This window comes from Papio anubis, chromosome 7 (assembly GCF_008728515.1).
Source record: "Papio anubis isolate 15944 chromosome 7, Panubis1.0, whole genome shotgun sequence".
NCBI classification, from domain to species: Eukaryota; Metazoa; Chordata; class Mammalia; order Primates; family Cercopithecidae; genus Papio; species Papio anubis.
The window spans coordinates 2,528,936-2,548,122 of NC_044982.1; the positions used below are offsets into that span (position 1 = coordinate 2,528,936).

General features: G+C 42.9%; 1 protein-coding gene across 4 annotated transcripts in view; it reads right to left on the reverse strand.

Annotated features, from left to right (window-relative positions):
• Nucleotides 1-19,187, reverse strand: part of TDRD9 (tudor domain containing 9) — a 126,756-nt gene that overhangs the window by 71,085 nt on the left and 36,484 nt on the right. For all 4 annotated transcript variants that reach the window (XM_031667775.1, XM_031667777.1, XM_031667778.1 and 1 more), the window contains 3 exons: nucleotides 18,429-18,551; nucleotides 15,287-15,367; nucleotides 10,417-10,581 (listed from right to left, as the gene is read on the reverse strand). In XM_031667775.1, coding sequence (XP_031523635.1) covers nucleotides 10,417-10,581; nucleotides 15,287-15,367; nucleotides 18,429-18,551 — 369 coding nt within the window. The remainder of the gene's footprint in view (nucleotides 1-10,416; nucleotides 10,582-15,286; nucleotides 15,368-18,428; nucleotides 18,552-19,187) is intronic.

A 19,187-nucleotide genomic window follows, 5' to 3' on the forward strand; every position in this document is an offset into this window, starting at 1 on the left:
GTTTTTTTCACCCACAGTAAGAAGCTTTTTTAATTAATAATTTTACTTGTTAAATATTATGTGCAAAACATTGCATTTGATTTTGATGAGGACAAATCAAAAGAAGTCTTCAGGTGATCAGAGAGGCCAATCACAGAGGCAAACTGTTTTTCCAATTTTTACTTAGAGTAAATTAAGTCAGCTAGTTTCCAAATAATTTATAAAAGTTGACTTTTACGCTGGGCACGGTGGCTCACACCTGTAATCCTAGCACTTTGGGAGGCCGAGCCAGGTGGATCATTTGAGGTCAGGAGTTCAAGACCAGCCTGGCCAACATGGTAAAAATCCCATGTCTACTAAAAATACAAAAGTTAGCCGGGTGTGGTGACACACACCTGTGATCCCAGCTACTCGGGAGGCTAAGGCAGGAGAATCACTCGATCCTGGGAGGCAGAGGTTACAATCAGCTGAGATCGCGCCACTACACTCAAGCCTGGGCAACAGAGTGAAACCTTGTCTCAAAAAAATAAAATAAAAGTTGACTTTTATTAATAATTTTGAAAAAGCATGTTTAATAAATCTATTCCTAATATTTAACCCTTTTTTGAGGCGGAGTCTTGCTGTGTTGCCCAGGCTAGAGTGCGGTGGCATGATCTCGGCTCACTGCAACCTCCGCCTCCCAGGTTCAAGCGATTCTCCTGCCTCAGCCTCCTGAGTAGCTGGGATTACAAATACCCACCACTATGCCCGGCTAATTTTTGCATTTTTAGTAGAGACAGCCTTGTTGCCCAGGCTGGTCTCAAACTTCTGACCTCAAGTGATCCTCCCACCTCAGTCTCCCAAAGTGCTGGGATTACAGGCAGGAGCCACTGTGCCCAGCCATAATATTTAACTTTTATCTTAGTTTTCTTCTTTATCCAAATAATAATATTTGTCACAACACAACTACACAAAAAAGAAATAGGAAAAAAAAAAAAGCATACTTTTCACAAACACCAACAGTGGCATCCAAACTCATCTAGAAGTTTTTTCCTACAAACAAGCCATGTAAAAGGCATGGCACTGACTCACAAGTTATTTCACTTAGTTCCAAGCCAGTGAATATTTTTTGAGCACACTGATAAGATACCAAACACAGCCTGCTTCTCTAAGCCAGGCCTGAGACAACAATGAGGCACACCGGTTGCTGGCCCACTGACCCACTTGCTGAATCGTCCCCTCCTGTGTGCTGCGATAGGGATGAAACATGAGAGACAGTGCCTCTGCTTTCCTACACTGCACAGCAGTAAGTCAAGGTACACTATGTCAGGGGAGATGCTCTGACAAAAAGCGAGGCAGGGGACAGGGATAGGGACATGGTGGGGGCACCATGATAATTCACACAGATGGAGTCAAGGAGGGGCTCTGCCATTCCTCTCACAGAAGTGCTCAGCCAGTGTGACTCTGTCCACACAGCAAGGCACAGCGACAGTGTTTCTGTCCCAAGCCGAAGCCTGGGAAGTTGGCACATCCGCCGCACATGCAGCCTATGAGACAGTGGGCGCCGCAAGTAGAGGGGGAAATAAATGGTGCCAAGGCACTCACATTGGAGGAGGAGGACCTCTTACCCCATGTCAATACAAAATCCATCTTAAGTGGATTCAAGACCTAAAGATGAAAAACAAAGCGATAAACTGGATTATGTAAAGCTGCACCCTAAGGTGGAGAGGTGAGGGCCAAAAGTGACATGCTGCAGGTCAGGCGCAGTGGCTCATGTCTGTAATCCCAGCACTTTGGGAGGCCGAGGCAGGAGGATCACCTGAGGTCAGGAGCTCAAGACTAGCCTGGCCAACATGGTGAAACCCCGATTCTACTAAAAATACAAAAATTAGCCAGGCATGGTAATGTATGCCTATAATCCCAACTACTCGGAAGGCTGAAGCAGGACAATCACTTGAATCTGGGAGGCAGAGGCTGCAGTGAGCCGAGAGCACACCAATGCTCTCCAGCCTGGGTGACAGAGCAAGGTTCTGTCTCAAAAAAAAAAAAAAAAAAAAAAAAAAAGTGACACACAGCGAGTCCAGGTGGGGCGGGGGACATGCTCTACTACTGGACCTGGGTTGTTGATCATGGATGTTCATTTCGCAGTTTCACTACAGTACACATTTACATTTTATGTAACCCTTTTTCTAAGGGTGTTCTTTCACAATTTTTTTTTTTTTTTTTTAAACGGAGTTTTGCTCTTGTTGCCCAGGCTAGAGTGCAATGGCACGATCTTGGCTCACCACAACCTCTGCCACCTGGATTCAAGCGATTCTCCTGCCTCAGCCTCCCAAGTAGCTGGGATTACAGGCATGTGCCACCATGCCCGGCTAATTTTGTATTTTTAGTAGAGAGGGGGTTTCTCTGTGTTGGTCAGGCTGGTCTCGAACACCTGACCTCAGGTGATCCGCCCACCTCGGCCTCCCAAAGTGCTAGGAATACAGGCATGAGCCACTGCACTCGGCCTCCTTCACGATTTTTTCAGAAGCTGAATATAAAGGATGAAAAGGATTCTCCAAAGGACACTGAAAGGAAACAGCCACAGTTGGTAACAGAAAAAAACAGGAGGGCACCACAGAACCTGAAGAGAGGGTCAGTTTCAAGAATCAAAGTGGCCAACAGTGTCAAATATTGCAGAAAGGCCAGGTAAGTTTAGGGCTGAGCTCTCCTAACGACAAGGAGGTCATTAGGGACCCTGGCAGGTGCAGTCTGAGTGGGAACAGGGGACACCACCCTGCAATAAATGAATTGCCTGTGGGAGCTAGAAAAGTAAAGAATGTGAGAGTCCACAGGCCAGAAAAGGCTGGAGAGCAGCCTGAGACCTAAGGTGGGTGTTGGCAAAGGCGAAAGAGCTTCAGTTATGTTTCAATGTGAACAAGAAAAGGACAGCAGAGAAAGATACATTAATGGTAACAATGGGGAGGGGGAAACAGCAGATCAGATGAGGTTCCTAAGAAGGTAAGAAAGATGAGACATGAAACCCAGGAGGCACGGCTGGAGCTCCATGAAGAAAGGGGGCTTCCCCTTGTAACAGCAGACAGTGTGGTGAGGTAACATGGCAAGAGTAGTGACAGTAACACATCTGAAATTTTAACCAAGATCCTCTGACTCTGAAAGCTGTATAATAGGATCTATACAAAATATCATTTTTATAAGTTCAAAATTAATAGACTGCCCCTGACTTACAATGATTCAACTTATATTTTTAGACTTTACAATGATATGAAACCATTCTGCTTTTTACTTTTAGTGCAGTATTTAAAAAGTAACATGAGATAGTCAACACCTTATTATAAAATAGGCCTTGTATTTAGTGATTTTGCCCAACTAGGCTAAATAAGTGTTCTGAAGTCATTCAAGGTAGGCGAGGAGGATAGGTGTATTAAATGCATTTTCAGCTTAATGATTTCAACTCACAACGGTTTTATCAGGGCATACCCCCATTACAAGTCAAGGAACATCTGTATATAGCTAAGTGTTGCATATTCATTCACTGAAATATTTACTGAGCACCTATCAGGTACCAAAAACAAGATGTTGGATAAATATTGCTAAAGCTGGACATTCTCTATTCTACCGAACATAACCCATCCGTGAGGCAAGGGGGCCCTGGTTGCCTAGAAGCTGGGTTGTCTTGACCACACAGGCCCAGACAGCAAATGGCAAGGCCTGACCCAGCTCCTCAGCGGGTCCACAAGGAAGCATCTAAGTGTTGTGAGCTCTGACAGAAAATACACAATGAACATCAATAGGAATTAATTAGACTTCAGCCAGCTGGAAAGAAGACCGGTAAACCATCATCACTCTCACATTTCAAACTAGCCAGAGGCCAGGCATGATGGCTCATGCCTGTAATCCCAGCACTTTGGGAGACCAAGGCAAGAGGATCACTTGAGGACAGGAGTTCAAGATCAGCCTGGGCAACAGAGCAAGACCCCATCTCCACACATACAAAAAAAATTTAGTCAGTCAGTCATGGTGGTATGCATCTGTAGTTATAGCTGCTTGGAAGGCTGAGATGGGAGAATCTCTTGAGCCAAGGAGTTCAAGGTTACAGTGAGCTATGATCACACCACTGCACTCCAGCCTAGGTAACAGAGCAAGACCCAATCTCAAAGAAAAAAAAAAAAAAGAGTCAGAAAATGCAAAATGTTTAAATGTTGTAAATCTAAGTGCTACCTCCTCCCTACCTTGAACAGAGCCTTACCTGGCTACTTGTTTCTCAAGAGTACAATGTGGAAAGGAGGCAGTAATGCACAATGCAGAAACCTGGCAAACACAGCCTTTCCAGTGATTAAAATCTACGTCATCAGTGCTATAGTTTGTCTCCTCCAAATCTCATGTTGACATTTGATTCCAGTGTTGGAGGTGGGGCCTAATAGCAGGTATGTGGGTCATGGGGGCGGATGCCTCATAGATTAATGCCCTCCCTTGACGGGGAGACTGAGTTCTCATTGTTATTAGTTCCTACCAGAGTTTCCCTGATAGCTGATTGTTACAAAAAGCCTGGCACACCCACCTTCTTCCAATCTCACCATGTGATCTCTGTACACGTCAGCTCCCTGAGCAGAAGCCAGTGCCATGGTTCTTGTACAGCCTGCAGAACTGTGAGCCAAATAAACCTCTTTCTTTTATAAATTACCCAGACTGAGGTATTCCTTCATAACAGTGTTAAATACTATTCACAATAGCCAAGATATGGAATCAACCTAGGTGTACAACAGATGGAGAAAGAAAATGGAGAATATATACACAACAGAGTATTATCCAGCCATAAAAACTGTGAAATCCTGTCATTTGCAGCAACATGGATGAAACTGGAGGACATTATGTTAAGTGAAATAAGCCAGGAACAGAAAGTTAAACACCACATGTTCTCATGTGGAAGCTAAAAAACAGTTTATTTAATAGAAATAAAGAGTAGAGCAGAAGATACTAGAGGCTGGGAAGCGCAGGGGAAAGGAGGCAATAGGGACATTTGTTAAAGGATACAAAAGGAGCTAGATAGGAGGAGGAAGCTCCAGTGTTTTACAGATAACAATAATACGTAGTTTCAAGTAGCTATAGGAGGCTACTGAATGTTCCCAACACACACACACACACACACACACACAAAAATGTTTGATACAATAGACATGCTAGTTACAGAGCTCATCACCATGCATTGTATGTATCACATCACTATGTACTCCATGAATTATCTGACAATTTAATTTTTTTTAATTAAAAAAACATTAAACAGACTTAAGACAACATACTTAAAGACAACAAAATCATGTTGATAGTGTATACCCTTGATATGTGACAAAAATGGCACCTCGGCCTGTGGTCTTCCTCCCTAAAACCAATAACCTCAGTCTAACCATGAGAAAAACATCAGTCGAATTCCAGTATAAGGGTGTCCTACAGAATACCTGACCAGTACTCTTCAAAATCGTCAAAGTCATAAAAAACGAGGAAAGTCTGAGAAACTACCACAGCCAAGGGGAGCCTAAGGAAACATGGCGACCAAATCTAACGTAGCATCCTGGATGGGATCACGGAACGAAGGACATTATGGAAAAACCAGTCAAACCAAATAAAGTGAAGTTTAGTTAGTAGGTTTTTTAAAGAGTTACTAAGTAAATTTTAACTACAGAATCTAGGTAATGGGCATACAGGTGTTCACTATAAAATTCTTTCAACTTTTCTGTTTTTTTTGAAATACCACCATTTAAAAAGTTGGAAAAATAAAGTGCTACATTTACTGGCCATCACTGGCCTGCCTTTGACATAATTAGATCTGACAAAACATGTCTTCTTATGGTAAATGAAGCCTATCAGCCATCTCATTGTAGTAAAGACTAGTGTTTAACATCACAGACGTTTTTAACAAAAGTTAAACTCCTATACAAAGCATTTGACAGTGTCCATCAAAATTTCAAACATATATAACCTTTGACCTAGCAATTCCACTTTCAAAAATTAATATTCTAGAAAGGTATACACAGGGGGTCTTGACAGAAAGGCGCTTTACTCCCCAGGGGACATGTGGCAATGTCTAGAAACATTTTTGGTTGTCTTAAGTGGAAGGCGGAGAAGGATGATATTTGCATCCAGTGGGTGGAGGCAGGGAAGCTACAAAACATCCTACAATGGAGAGGACTTTCCCCACCACAAAGAATTATCTGACCCAAAATGTCAATAGTGCAGAGGCTGAGAAGCCCTGGCCTACAATATACACTTTCATATGTGTGACATGATATGTGTGCAAGGTTACTCACTGGAGCACTATTTGTAATGAGATCAGAAACATCAGATATTAGTTAATAAAGAATGGTGTATATATAATACCCATGAATGAATGTCACGTAGCTCTTAAACAAGGAAGAAAAAACAATATAGTGATATGAAAATATTTGAGGCCAGGCGCGGTGGCTCACGCCTGTAATCCCAGCACTTTGGGAGGCCAAGGTGGGTGGATCATGAGGTTAGGAGATCAAGATCATCCTGGCTAACACGGTGAAACCCCATCTCTACTAAAAATACAAAAAAAAGGCCGCGCGCGGTGGCTCAAGCCTGTAATCCCAGCACTTTGGGAGGCCGAGGCGGGTGGATCACGAGGTCAGGAGATCGAGACCATCCTGGCTAACATGGTGAAACCCCGTCTCTACTAAAAATACAAAAAAAAACTAGCCGGGCGTGGTGGCGGGCGCCTGTAGTCCCAGCTACTCGGAGGCTGAGGCAGGAGAATGGCGTGAACCTGGGAGACGGAGCTTGCAGTGAGCCGAGATCGCGCCACTGCACTCCAGCCTGGGTGACACAGCGCAAGACCCCGTCTCAAAAAAAAAAAAAAATACAAAAAAAAAAATTAGCCGGGCGTGGTGGCTGGTGCCTGTGTCCCAGCTAATCAGAAGGCTGAGGCAGGAGAATGGTGTGAACCCGGGAGGCAGACCTTGCAGTGAGCCGAGATCGTGCCACTGCACTCCAGCCTGGGCGACAGAGTGAGACTCCATCTCAAAAAAAAAAGAAAATATTTGAAAATTTAAGTGAAAAAAGTAACATAAGCATAGAATGCTGCCATTTCAGGAGAAAAGAGAAACACATTCGTATTTGCTCGTACAGGCATAAAAAATTGTAAAAGGATTCTTAAGAAATTGGTAACAATGGTTTCCTCTTCATGGTAGTATTGCTGGACAGATAGAGGAAAACAGTAGGAAGGGAATATGTTGAAATACACCTGACTTTTGAGCCCTCTAAATGTATTATCCATATGAAAATAGTTTTAAATCACATGCAACCTTTCTTAAGAATATATTATCAAGTATTCACCATTACGATACAATCCTCCTTCAGGTTTAGATAAATACAACTTATATTAGAAAATGTAAGTTTAATAAAAATAAAATTGTATTTATAATGAAATTACTTCCCACACCAAATGAATCTATAATTTTATAGCTGATCATAATGTGACATTTTATTTTTCAACCTCAGTAGGTATAAAACCAGGACCAATAATTTTGCCAGGGATATGCAATGTATTTATTATGTTCACAATTTACGAAAATAAATCCAGTTCCCAGAAAATAAAGGGCAGTACCCCTGCACAGGCTCTCTTGCCTACTACCACGTAAGACATGCCTTTGCTCCTCCTTTGCCTTCCACCATGATTGTGAGGCCTCCCCAACCATGTGGAACTGTGAGTCCATTAAACCCCTTTTTCTTTATAAATTACCCAGGTATGTCTTTATTAGCAGTATGAAAATGGACTAATACAGTCAACATTCTTTCATGATGAAACTCTAGACAAATTAGGTATAGAAGGAACATACGTCAACACAATAAAGTCCACACATGACAAACCCACAGCTAACATCATACTAAGACCTGGAACAAGACAAGAATGTCCACTCTCACCACTCTTTTCAACATAGTACTGGAAGTCCTAGTCAGAGAAATAAGACAACAGAAACAAATAAATGGCGTCCAAATTGGAACGGAGGAAGTCAAGTTGTCTCTCTGCATACAATATAGTCTTATACATAGAACAACCTGGCCAGGTGCAGTGGCTCATGCCTGTAATCCCAGCACTTCGGGAAGCCAAGGCGGGCAGATCACATGAGCCCAGGAGTTCGAAACCAGCTGGGGCAACGGAGTGAGATCCTGTCTCTACAAAACATACAAAAATTAGCCAGGAGCGGTGACACATGCCTATAGTCCCAGCTACTCAAGGAGCTGAAGTGGGAGGACTGCTTGAGCCTGGGAGACAGATGTTGCAGTGAGCTGAGATCATGCCACTGCACTCCAGCTTGGGCAACAGAGTAAGACCCTGTCTCAACGAGAAAAAAAAAGAGAGAGAGAGAGAAATCTGAAGACACCACCCAAAAACTGATCAATTCAGTTAAGTTGCAAGATCAACATTAAGAATCAGTAGCAAACTCTGTCCCCCGGGTTCACGCCATTCTCCTGCGTCAGCCTCTGAGTAGCTGGGACTATACGCGCCCGCCACTATGCCCAGCTAATTTACAGGGTTTCACAGTGTTCGCCAGGATGGTCTCGATCTCCTGACCTCGTGATCTGCCTGCCTCAGCCTCCCAAAGTGCTGGGTTTACAGGCGTGGGTCACCGCGACCAGCCTAGAATCACTAGCATTTCTACACACCAACAACAAACTATCTGAAAAATAAATCAAGAAAGTAATCCTATTTACAATAGCTGTGAAAAATAATACCTAGGAATAAATTTAACCAACAAGGTAAAGAATCTCTACAATGAAAACTACAAAATACTGATTAAAGCAATTGAAGACGACACAAACAAACTGAAAAGACACCCCATGTTCATGAACCGGAAGAATAGATGACTGACTGACTGATTCACTAATTAAGGTCTTGTTCTGTTGCTCAGGCTGGAATGCAGTGGCACAATCATGCCTCACTGCAACCTTGAACTCCCAGGCTCAAGGGATCCTTCTGCCTTAGCCTTCCAAGTAGTTGAGACTGCAGGAATATGCCACCGTGCCTAGCTATTATAATGTTTTTAATTTTTGTAGAGACAGCATCTCACTATGATGCCCAGGCCAGTCTCAAACTCCTGGGCTCAAGTGATCAGCCCACCTTGGCCTCCCAAAGTGCTGAGATTACAGGTGTGAGCCACTGTGCCTGGCCATGAATTGGAAGAATTTATACTATTAAAATGACTATACTACCCAAAGCGATGTAAGATTCATACAATTCCAATCAAAATACCAATGACATTCTTCACAGAAATGAAAAAAAAAATCCTAAAATTCATATGGAACCACAAAAGATCTCACAAGCCAAAGCAATCCTGAGCAAAGAGAACAAAGCAGGAGGCATCACATTACCTGACTTCAAAATACACCACAACGTAACCAAAACAGCATGATATTGGCATAAAAACAGACACACAGATGATCAATGGAGCAGAATAAAGAACCCAGAAACAATATCACATATTTATAGCCAACTGATTTTTAAGAAAGGCATCAAGAACATTCACTGAGGAAAGAACAGTCTCTTCAATAAATGGTGCTGGGAACACTGGATATCCAGATGCAGAAAAATAAAACTAAACCCCTATCTCTCAACATACACAAAAATCAGCTCAAAATGGATTTAAGACTTAAACTAAATCCTGAAACTATGAAGCTACTAGAAGAAAACATACGGAAAATGTTTCAGGACATCTGTACAAAGATTTTATGGCTAAGACGTCAAAAGCACAGACAGCAAAAGTAGACAAATGAGATTATATCAAACTACCAAGCTTCTGCACAGCAAAAACAAAACAAACAAACAAGCAAAAAAGAAGCAATCAACTGAGTGAAGAGACAATCTGCAAAATGGGGGGAAACATTTGCAAACTATTCATTTGACAAGGGATTAATACTCAGAATATACAAGGAGCTCAACAGCAAAAACAATCCAATTTTTTTTTTTTTTTTTTTTTTTTTTTTTTTTTTGGAGATGGAGTGCAGTGGCACAATCTTGACTCACTGCAAGCTCTGCCTCCCGGGTTCACGTCATTCTCCTGCCTCAGCCTCCCAAGTAGCTGGGACCATAGGCGCCTGCCACCACGCATGGCTAATTTTTTTGTATTTTTTAGTAGAGACGGGGTTTCACCGTGTTAGCCAGGATGGTCTCGATCTCCTGACCGCGTGATCCACCCACCTCAGCCTCCCAAAGTGCTGGGATTACAGGTGTGAGCCACTATGCCCGGCCCAAACAATCCAATTTTTTTAATGGGCAATCCAATTTTTTATGCTCACTATTGGGAGGCGGAGGCGGGCGGATCACAAGGTCAGGAGATCAAGACCATCCTGGCTAACACAGTGAAACCCCGTCTCTACCAAAAATACCACAAAAAAAAAAAAGTACACTCACTATAAAAGAAACAACGCATTCCAACATACCTTGCTATGATGAATGTGCCCCAAATCATTAAGATAATACTCTTCAACTGAATGGGGCTTGCCTTCCACTTCAAAAATATATGCAGGATTCATCTTGTTTTGAACAGGAACGGCAAAGTAGTCTGCAAACTCTTTACAGTTGATGGTAGCCGACATCAGGACTACCTACAGAGTAAGAGAAAACATTAAAATAAAACAGTGAGAATAATAACCAAATTAAATACTTCTAAAATTACAGGCTTTTCTTCTGCTTCATTCCTTATTTAACAACTTTTGAGACTTCAAAGAGACCACCTTGATTTAATCACTAGTGTAATTATTGTAGTTTAATCAGAGATACCAACTTTTACCATTTCTCTTCAAGTACCTTATCAAGTGATAAATTTTATCTCCAATAAGGGTAAATTAAAATCATTTATCTGAAAGAAAACTTCACATCAGGAGACTAATTTTAAAAAAGAATATGGCCCAGGCAAATAAAGACACTGTGGCTCACACCTATAATCCCAGCACTTTGGAGGCTGAGGTGGGAGGACACTTGAGCCCAGGAGTACAAGACCAGCCTGAGCAACAACAGGAGACCACTGTCTCTACAAAAAAAAATAGTAATAATAAATTAAAAATAAATTTTTAAAAAAAGAGTAAGGCCAGGTGCCATGGCTCATGCCTATAATCTTGGGTCAAGAGTTTAAAACCAGCCTGGGCAACATAGTAAGACTCCATCACTACAAAAACTTTAAAAACAGCTGGGCATGATGGTGCCCTCTTGTAGTCTCAGCTACTCAAGAGACAGAGGTGGGAGGATCACTGGAGCCAAGGAGGTTGGGGCTGTGGTGATCTATGATCACACCACTGCACTCTAGCCTGGGCAACAGAGCAAGATCCTGTTTTTAAAACAAAAATAAAAAATAAATTAAAAAGAATAAGTTACTCTATGATGTGTTCCAGAGAAATGACAGAGTAAGCCAGCAAAGAAGACAGGGGATCTAGAAAACTCTAGCTCCAACTCAAGAAACTGGAGCAGTCCCAGGACAACAGTGGTGCAGTAGCAGAGGAACAGCCCCAGACTGGGGCAAGATGACTGACTGCAGCTTTCAGTTTTGTCAAAAAGCAAATATGAAATGATATCCTTAATAAACTCAGCCATGAATGACAGGTGCAGTGCATACAGCACAAGATTGCCTGGAGAAGGCGGCTGATTACGGAGGATCTCCCAGCTCAGCAGTCTCCACAATGCTACGTGGCGAGTGGGCACAGCAGTCCGGCTGGCTGCTCACCACCTACTATACATCGCAAGTAGAGTTATCGAAATGGAAATCCTAGCCAAAAAGTAAATTTTTTTTATTTTTTGAGACAAGTTCTGGCTCTATCGCCCAGGCTGGAGTGCACTGGCGTGATGTCAGCTCACTGCAACCTCAGCCTCCTGGGCTTCAGTGATCCTCTCACCTCAGCCGCCCAGGTAGCTAGGACTTCGTAGAGGCGAGGTTTCGCCATGTTGCCCAAAGCCTGGTCTCAAACTTGTGAGCTCAAGCGATCTGCCCACCTTGGCCTCCCAAAATGCTGGGATTACAGGCGTGAGCCACCGCACCCAGCCAAAAAGTAAACATTTCATATAAGCATTGTTGTTGCAGTTATCGAGTAAAGAAAACATCTGTATTTTCCCCTTTAGAATGAGATACAAATGGTAAAAACTGTACAGACTAAAACTCATTTTGAGAAGAGATGTCTGAAGTTAAAAAGAATGCTCTGAGAAGCCACTTGGAGTGGAAGAGTGGCTCTTAAGGGACACACCCCAGTCACCATAAATATCTCTAAACTGGGTTTTAAGGAACGATGAGGCTAGTGAACTGCAGGACACTGAGTGCAGCCTGCAAACAAGAGGCCAAGCCTGGAATGCTAGGAGCAAGCAGGACTCAGCCTGGCGACCAGCCTCCCTCACCCACCCTCCCCTGCAGCCCTCTGCTGCTTCTCCAAACAGACAAGTCAGCAGACACCCAAGACAACTGCCTGTCTGGAGTAGGCCTGAGCTGAATCCAGTCAGCTAGAGGTGACAGCAAGGTCAGTGGCTGGAGGATGGTATAGAGGAGGCACTGAGAGGAAGCCAGGTCAGGGGAACCACAGGGACCTAAAGGTTGGCGGGAGAGGTAAGGGGAGGCCTTAAAGCCCATGTGCCCATGCCCCACACCCAGGTCCCCTTGACAACGGCACTCTCTTTAAAAGCTAATAAAGATTTTTTAAGAGTTTTTTAAAACCCTCTTACGAAACCATCTAGAATATAGTGTCTAATTTCTTGGCCCAACTACATGTACCATATAAGTTTCTATATCAAGAAAATATGCTGCTTCATATATTTGCTAATAATTCATGAACATAGCAAAACTGACAACCCATTTCTTACAACTTATAAGTACCAAATTCCTTACCACCATGTCCATCAGTATAGGATTTTTTTTAACCCAATAAACACTTTAACTCTCTTTACCACTGAAAAAATGTGTAACCAACTCATTATTCTGACTTGAGTAAAAAAGAAGTGTCTTAAATTACATTCAAGAAACGTCTCAATGTGAATAATCTTCAATGACAGCTTGGTTAAGATTCCAAGAAGGACTGAAATAGCCAAACTCTCTCATTCATTTCATGATCACCTCAAGCAATGAGACAACTGACTGCAAGTGTCAGCTTCCATTCATTCAGCACCCACCACGTGAAAAGATGAACATTCTAAGGCAGAAGCTTCCCCACTTGGGGACATGGGAAAGAGAAAGAGAAATGTTTTCCTCAACAAATAAACACTTGAAGACAAAATGCTTTATGGTTTAGAAAGCAACTGTTTTCCAATAACAGCAAATCCCTTAGCAGCTCCATCATAGAATAACTGAATATCCCAACCATGTGGCCTTTTTTCAAGCTGTTTCCCACAGACCTCTGCTTAGCACAGCTGGGTTAAGGTTGACCTATGAGTAGACTTGTTTAGATTGCACAATTATTCTAAACCCTTTGCCATTTTGGCCTAGTCCACACCTTCTTCCTTTTTGTTCAAATAAGAAGTAAATGATATTTATCATTCCCATCAACCTTCACTTAACTTACGTCTCTCAAATAGTAGTACATATTCTGTTCTCAAACTTCAATGCACTTTGGTGCTATTTCGAACCCAGGGATTGCAGATTAATTCACTTACTTTTTGTTTTGTTTTTGTTTTTGTTTTTGAAATGGAACCTCTCTCTGTTGCCCAGGCTGGAGTGCAGTGGCACAATCTCAGCTCACTGCAACCTCCGCCTCCTGGCTTCAAGCAATTCTCCTGCCTCAGCCTCCCGAGTAGCTGGGATTATAGGCACCCACCACCATGCCTGGCTAGTTTTTGAGACAGGGTCTCATCTGTTACCCAGACTGGAGTAGAGTGGCACAATCACAGCTCACTGCAGCCTGGACCTCCCAGGCTCAATTAATTCTCCATCAGCCTCCCGAGTAGCTGGGACCACAGACACACACCACTATGCCCAGCTAATTTTTGCATTTTTTGTAGAGATGGGATTTAGCCATCTTACCCAGGCTGGTCTTGAACTCCTTGGGCTCAAACAATCTGCCCATCTTTGTCCCCGCAAACTGCTGGGATTACAGGCGTGAGCCACTGTACTGCCCAGCTTCATTCACATAACTTTAAATTAAGGTACTTAATCAACCAAAAGCAAAGCTCAAAACCCAGCATGTCATTATAGTTAACTACTATTAGACCATTTTCTGAAGCCTGGAGAAAATATGAGAATTTAAGGCAACGTAATAACCAAAAAGTATCCATACTCTGATCATAAAAGAATTCCCTTTAGTCCGCTTCCTGGCAAGATCTGGTGTCCTACACATGATCATGAATTTTAAGAGTCATCAGTTTCAAATATTTCTATTAAAATATAGTCAGCCCGGCCACATGCAGTGGCTCACACCTGTAATCACAGCACTTTGGAAGGCCAAAGCAGGCAAATCACTTGAGGTCAGGAGTTCGAGACCAGCCTGGTGCAAAACCCCATCTATACCAAAAAATACCAAAAAAAATTAGCCTGGCCTGGTGGCAGGTGCCTGTAGTCCCAGCTACTCAGGAGGTTGAGGCACGAGAATTGCTTGAACCTGGGAGGCAGAGGTTGCAGTGAGCTGAGATTGCACCACTGCACTCCAACCCGGGCAACAGAGTGAGACTCCATCGCTAAATAAACAAACAAACAGCCCTAGGCTGGGCACGGTGGCTCACATCTGTAATCCAAGCACTTTAGGAGGCCGAGGCAGGCGGATCACGAGGTCAGGAGATCGAGACCATCCTGGCTAACATGGTGAAACCCCATCTCTACTAAAAATACAAAAAATTAGCCGGGTATGGTGGCGGGTGTCTGTAGTCCCAGCTACTCAGGAGGCTGAGGCAGGAGAATGGCGTGAACCTGGGAGGCGGAGCTTGCGGTAAGCCAAGATCACGCCACTGCACTCCAGCCTGGGTGACACAGCGAGACTCCGTCCCAAAAAATATATATATAGTCAGCCCTCTGTATCCAGATTCTGCATTTGCAGATTCAACCACCTAAAAATCAAAAATATTCAGAAAAAAACAAAAATATGAGTTTAAACAATAGAGTATAGCAACTCTTCACATGATAGTGAGTACTGGAGATAACCTGGGGTGACTTGGGGCGTATGGGGAGACATGCGACATGCAAATACTTTACTGTGCCGTTTCATGGAAGGCACTTGAGGATCCTCAGATTTCAGTATCTGTCGGGGGTCCCAGAATCCTCTATAGACACCAAGGGACTATAGAGAGAAACAAAACTCAACAATAAGTCTTACCCCTAAATAGGTCTGTTACTCACGAAATCAAATTTACCTTCACAAAACGTGAATTTGTTCTTAAGAGTTTGCGGACTACCAACAGCAGGAAATCCATTTCTTCTGTTCGTTCATGTACCTACAAAATAAAAAAGGGGGCACCCCCACATGACATCAGGCAACACACATCACTGCTGACAGAAAGGCACCCCTGGGGGAATGGGGACTAAACCAGTTGTCTCTGCTAAATGCAGTTCCTCAGGGGGCTGGTATAACTCCTGGTTAAGGGGAAGCAAAGAGCATCGGCCAACAGACCACAGACTACCCACTCAGTCACAGCCTCCAGTGTTTCTCCTTAGGCCCCCCGCGAGAAGGCAGACTAATGTTCGGCACCCTCGCCCCTGCTCATTTACTGCCAACTGTGCCCAAGGTTGCTGTGACAACCAGAAGCCTCTCCACCTACCTCAAGCACAGAGAACCACTGGGCCACCCTCCCACGGCCCCTGCTTGCCATAACCCCTGCCAGGTCTGCAGGTACACTGCCATCTCAGCAAGCAAGCACAGGGTCGAAGACGTGCTAGTCTAACACTGACCGGGAGCCATGTGACCCCTACAGGACACATTCCATAATGTGCATAACTGCAGTTCACAAGGGTGGGCAAGGGATGGTCCTGGAAAAGCTGGGTCAGTCACAAACAGGTAAACCAGAGCAAGGTTAGGACCCAAGGTCAGTAGTGCTGACACTCGGGGACAGCAGTCGGGGAGGCAGCACCTCAGACAGACCTCAGACAGACCTTGCAGCCCTTGCAGACAGAGACCTCAGTCAGAGCCATTTCAGGACCCACAGTCCCCCAACTCCGCCCCACCCCAGAACCAGCTAGCATCTAAGGGCTAGGCAGCCTATTTTTCTAAAGAAGCCAGTTACTCTAGAACTTAGGAAATGTCAATGTACAAGGGGACAGTAAGATTCTATTCCGTGACACTTCTCGGCCGAAGTGGAGAGATAATTATTAAGTTTCAAAGAGGGAGTTCTCCTTTCCTCAGTGTAACAGGTGAAAGGATTTAGCCTGTAAGTAATTCTAATTCTATTCCAGACCCCACTATCATCTGAACTTCCCACTGAAGGAGATGTCTAAGAAGTAGCATAGAGAAAAGAAAAACAAAAATCAGCAGCTGAAAGGTATTTAACACTATCATAAATCTCATGCTGTCCCTTGACTTCAGAACGCTTCCTCAGCACAAACATCCTCTCTTTTACTTGAGAAGAAAAATCAAGGCTATCATCAGCAAAGTGAGCTCTCCTCAGCTTGTGGCAGTCTCTCCTGAGTTCATACACCCATCATCTCCCCTCTGCCCATGGCCCACTGGCTCCAGATTCCCTGCACCAGCCTTTCTAACACATAAACATGAACACATCAGCAGATGTGTCTCCCCAGTACTCATCTTTATAACCTCAGCCCCTTAGGAGGCACCTTTTCCATAGCAGTACTCAAACAAATGTTTATCGAATGTATGATGTGCCTAAAGCTAGTTTATTCTTAAGAGCTGGAAAATTAAAAACATTATTCCATTTGAAACTGGCTGGCCATCTTCAACGTTTGTTCTTGTATTTATTTTGAAATTCAAATAATCCCAGATAATGCAAACGATACTATATGTAAACCTAAAACTTAAGGTAGTTGAATCCAGTCCATTCATTTATGAAGCAAATAATCCCTGGGGCATCTACTAGGTGCTGACACCGCACTCGACAAAGGCAGAGCAGGAAGTTGTCGGAATGGCGCGATAGTCTTCTGTGGGTTACCACTCCCCCGTAGGGCAAGCTCTTGAAGAGAAGAGCTAACTTTTGCTCAGCTATTATGGCAGAGCTTGAGAAAAGGATATAGTCAATAACACAGTATTGATTGATTCATCTGTGTCACTGAAGTATGTGTGTGCAAAGGCCACGTAGGCAGAGAAATATGTCAGACACACAGAAAATAAATGCAGGCACTAGCAGCACAGGCTCTAGAGTCAACTACCCAGGGATGAACCCAGCAACATTACTGATTACTTGTGGCCTAAGCGCTGAACTTTCTTAAACTTTAGTTTCCTTTTATGTAAAGTGGGCTCAATTATACTAAAAAGCCCAATGAAAAACTATTATAACCTTCATAATGTCATCTTTTGGTATATTATCTATTAAATCTGAATTTGACCTCTACCTACTATAAAGATATTCAAAACTGCCATAAGTCATAAAAGAAAATTCTGAACTGTATTATATATTACCCTATTTTGTAAGAAACAGTTGATCATTTTCACCCTCTCCTACTGTCCCACGAAATGCCCTATAATAATTTAAAACCAAGTGTCTGTACATACGATCACAAACGTACTGACTCAGCTCTACCTGGAGTACATGTTGTATTATTAGTTGTCCCACGCATCAAAATAGAGTAGGGAGACACTACTCTAAACAGTTGCCCAAATGGGTTTATCCTTTTGGTTGCTACTGTTGTTTTGAGACAGTCTCGCTCTATTGCCCAGGCTGAAGGGCAGTGCTGCAAACTCAGCTCACTGCAACCTCCACCTCCCAGGTTCAAGTTATTCTCCCACCTCAGCCTCTCAAGTAGCTGGGACTATAGGAGTGTGCTACCACGCCCAGCTAATCTTTTTTTTTTTTTTTTTTTTTGTATTTTTAATAGAGATGGGGTTTCACCATGTTGGCCAGGCTGGTCTCGAACTCCTGACCTCAAGTGATCCATTCACCTTGGCCTCCCAGAGTATTGGGATTACAGGCATGAGCCAGTTGCCCAAATAGTTTGATTTCAGACTCTATTAAACACCCTAGCCTCATCCCACTACCTCTCACAAATCCTATTTATTTGCTGATGTGTCTAATTCCTCTAGAAATAAGCCAAGCTTCCCAAACAGAATTACTGATAAGGTTTAAAACACAAGAGTTTGAGGAAGAACCATTTCCAAAGTTCCTGGGAAAGTTGTTCAAACCCAACATTCCCCACCAAAAAACTCGTTTAAAATATAAACAAAGTAAAAAAAAAAAAAATTCCATCCTTACTGAGGAAAGTCCAGAAAGTAAAGGGGAAGGAAAAAACAAAGAAAGCTGAGACAGGCACAAAGACAGGGTTCACAATACTCTAAGAGAGTTTTTTTACGAGAGATAAATATGACCTTTATAAGTAGATGACATTACTTACTTCATCAATGATGATATGTGTGAATTCCATCAAACTCTTGGCACTAACTACTTTCTGAAGCAGGACTCCAGTTGTCATATAAATTAGCCTCGTGTCCTCTGTTGCTATTTTCTCTAGCCCTACCTAAAATTGGAAATGGAAAGGAAAAAAGAGAAAAAAAAAGTGATGTCCATTTTATTAATATAATGGAGGTAAGAAAGGGAATGAAAAATTATGGCATTTCGAAAGATACACAGGCTCCAAATTAAAAGTGACATTCTCAAGTCAATTTTCTTCTTTTTGGGGGGAGAGAGGGGCAGGGGTTGGCTCATCTAATCACATTGCTATAACATTTTTAGGTTAAAAAAATGTGTATCAAGACATCTTCTAGATTACAGAGATATTATTAAAAAGATAAAATTGTAAGTCATAAGCATGAGAATTCTCACTGCTTTCCTATTCAACTGGAAAGAAATTACAATTTATTTTCAAGAAATTCCTTTTTTTTTTTTTTGAGACAGAGTCTCACTTTGTCACCCAAGTTAAGAGTGCAATGGCGTGATCTCAGCTCACTGCAATCTCCACCTCCTGGGTTCAAGCAATTCTCATACCCCAGCCTCCTGAGTAGCTGGAATCACAGGCATGTGCCATCACGCCTGGCTAATTTCTATATTTTTAGTAGAGATGGGGTTTCACCATGTTGGCCAGGCTGGTCTCCAACTTCTGACCTCAAGTGATCCGCCCACTTCAGCCTCCCAAAGTGCTGGGATTATAGGTGTG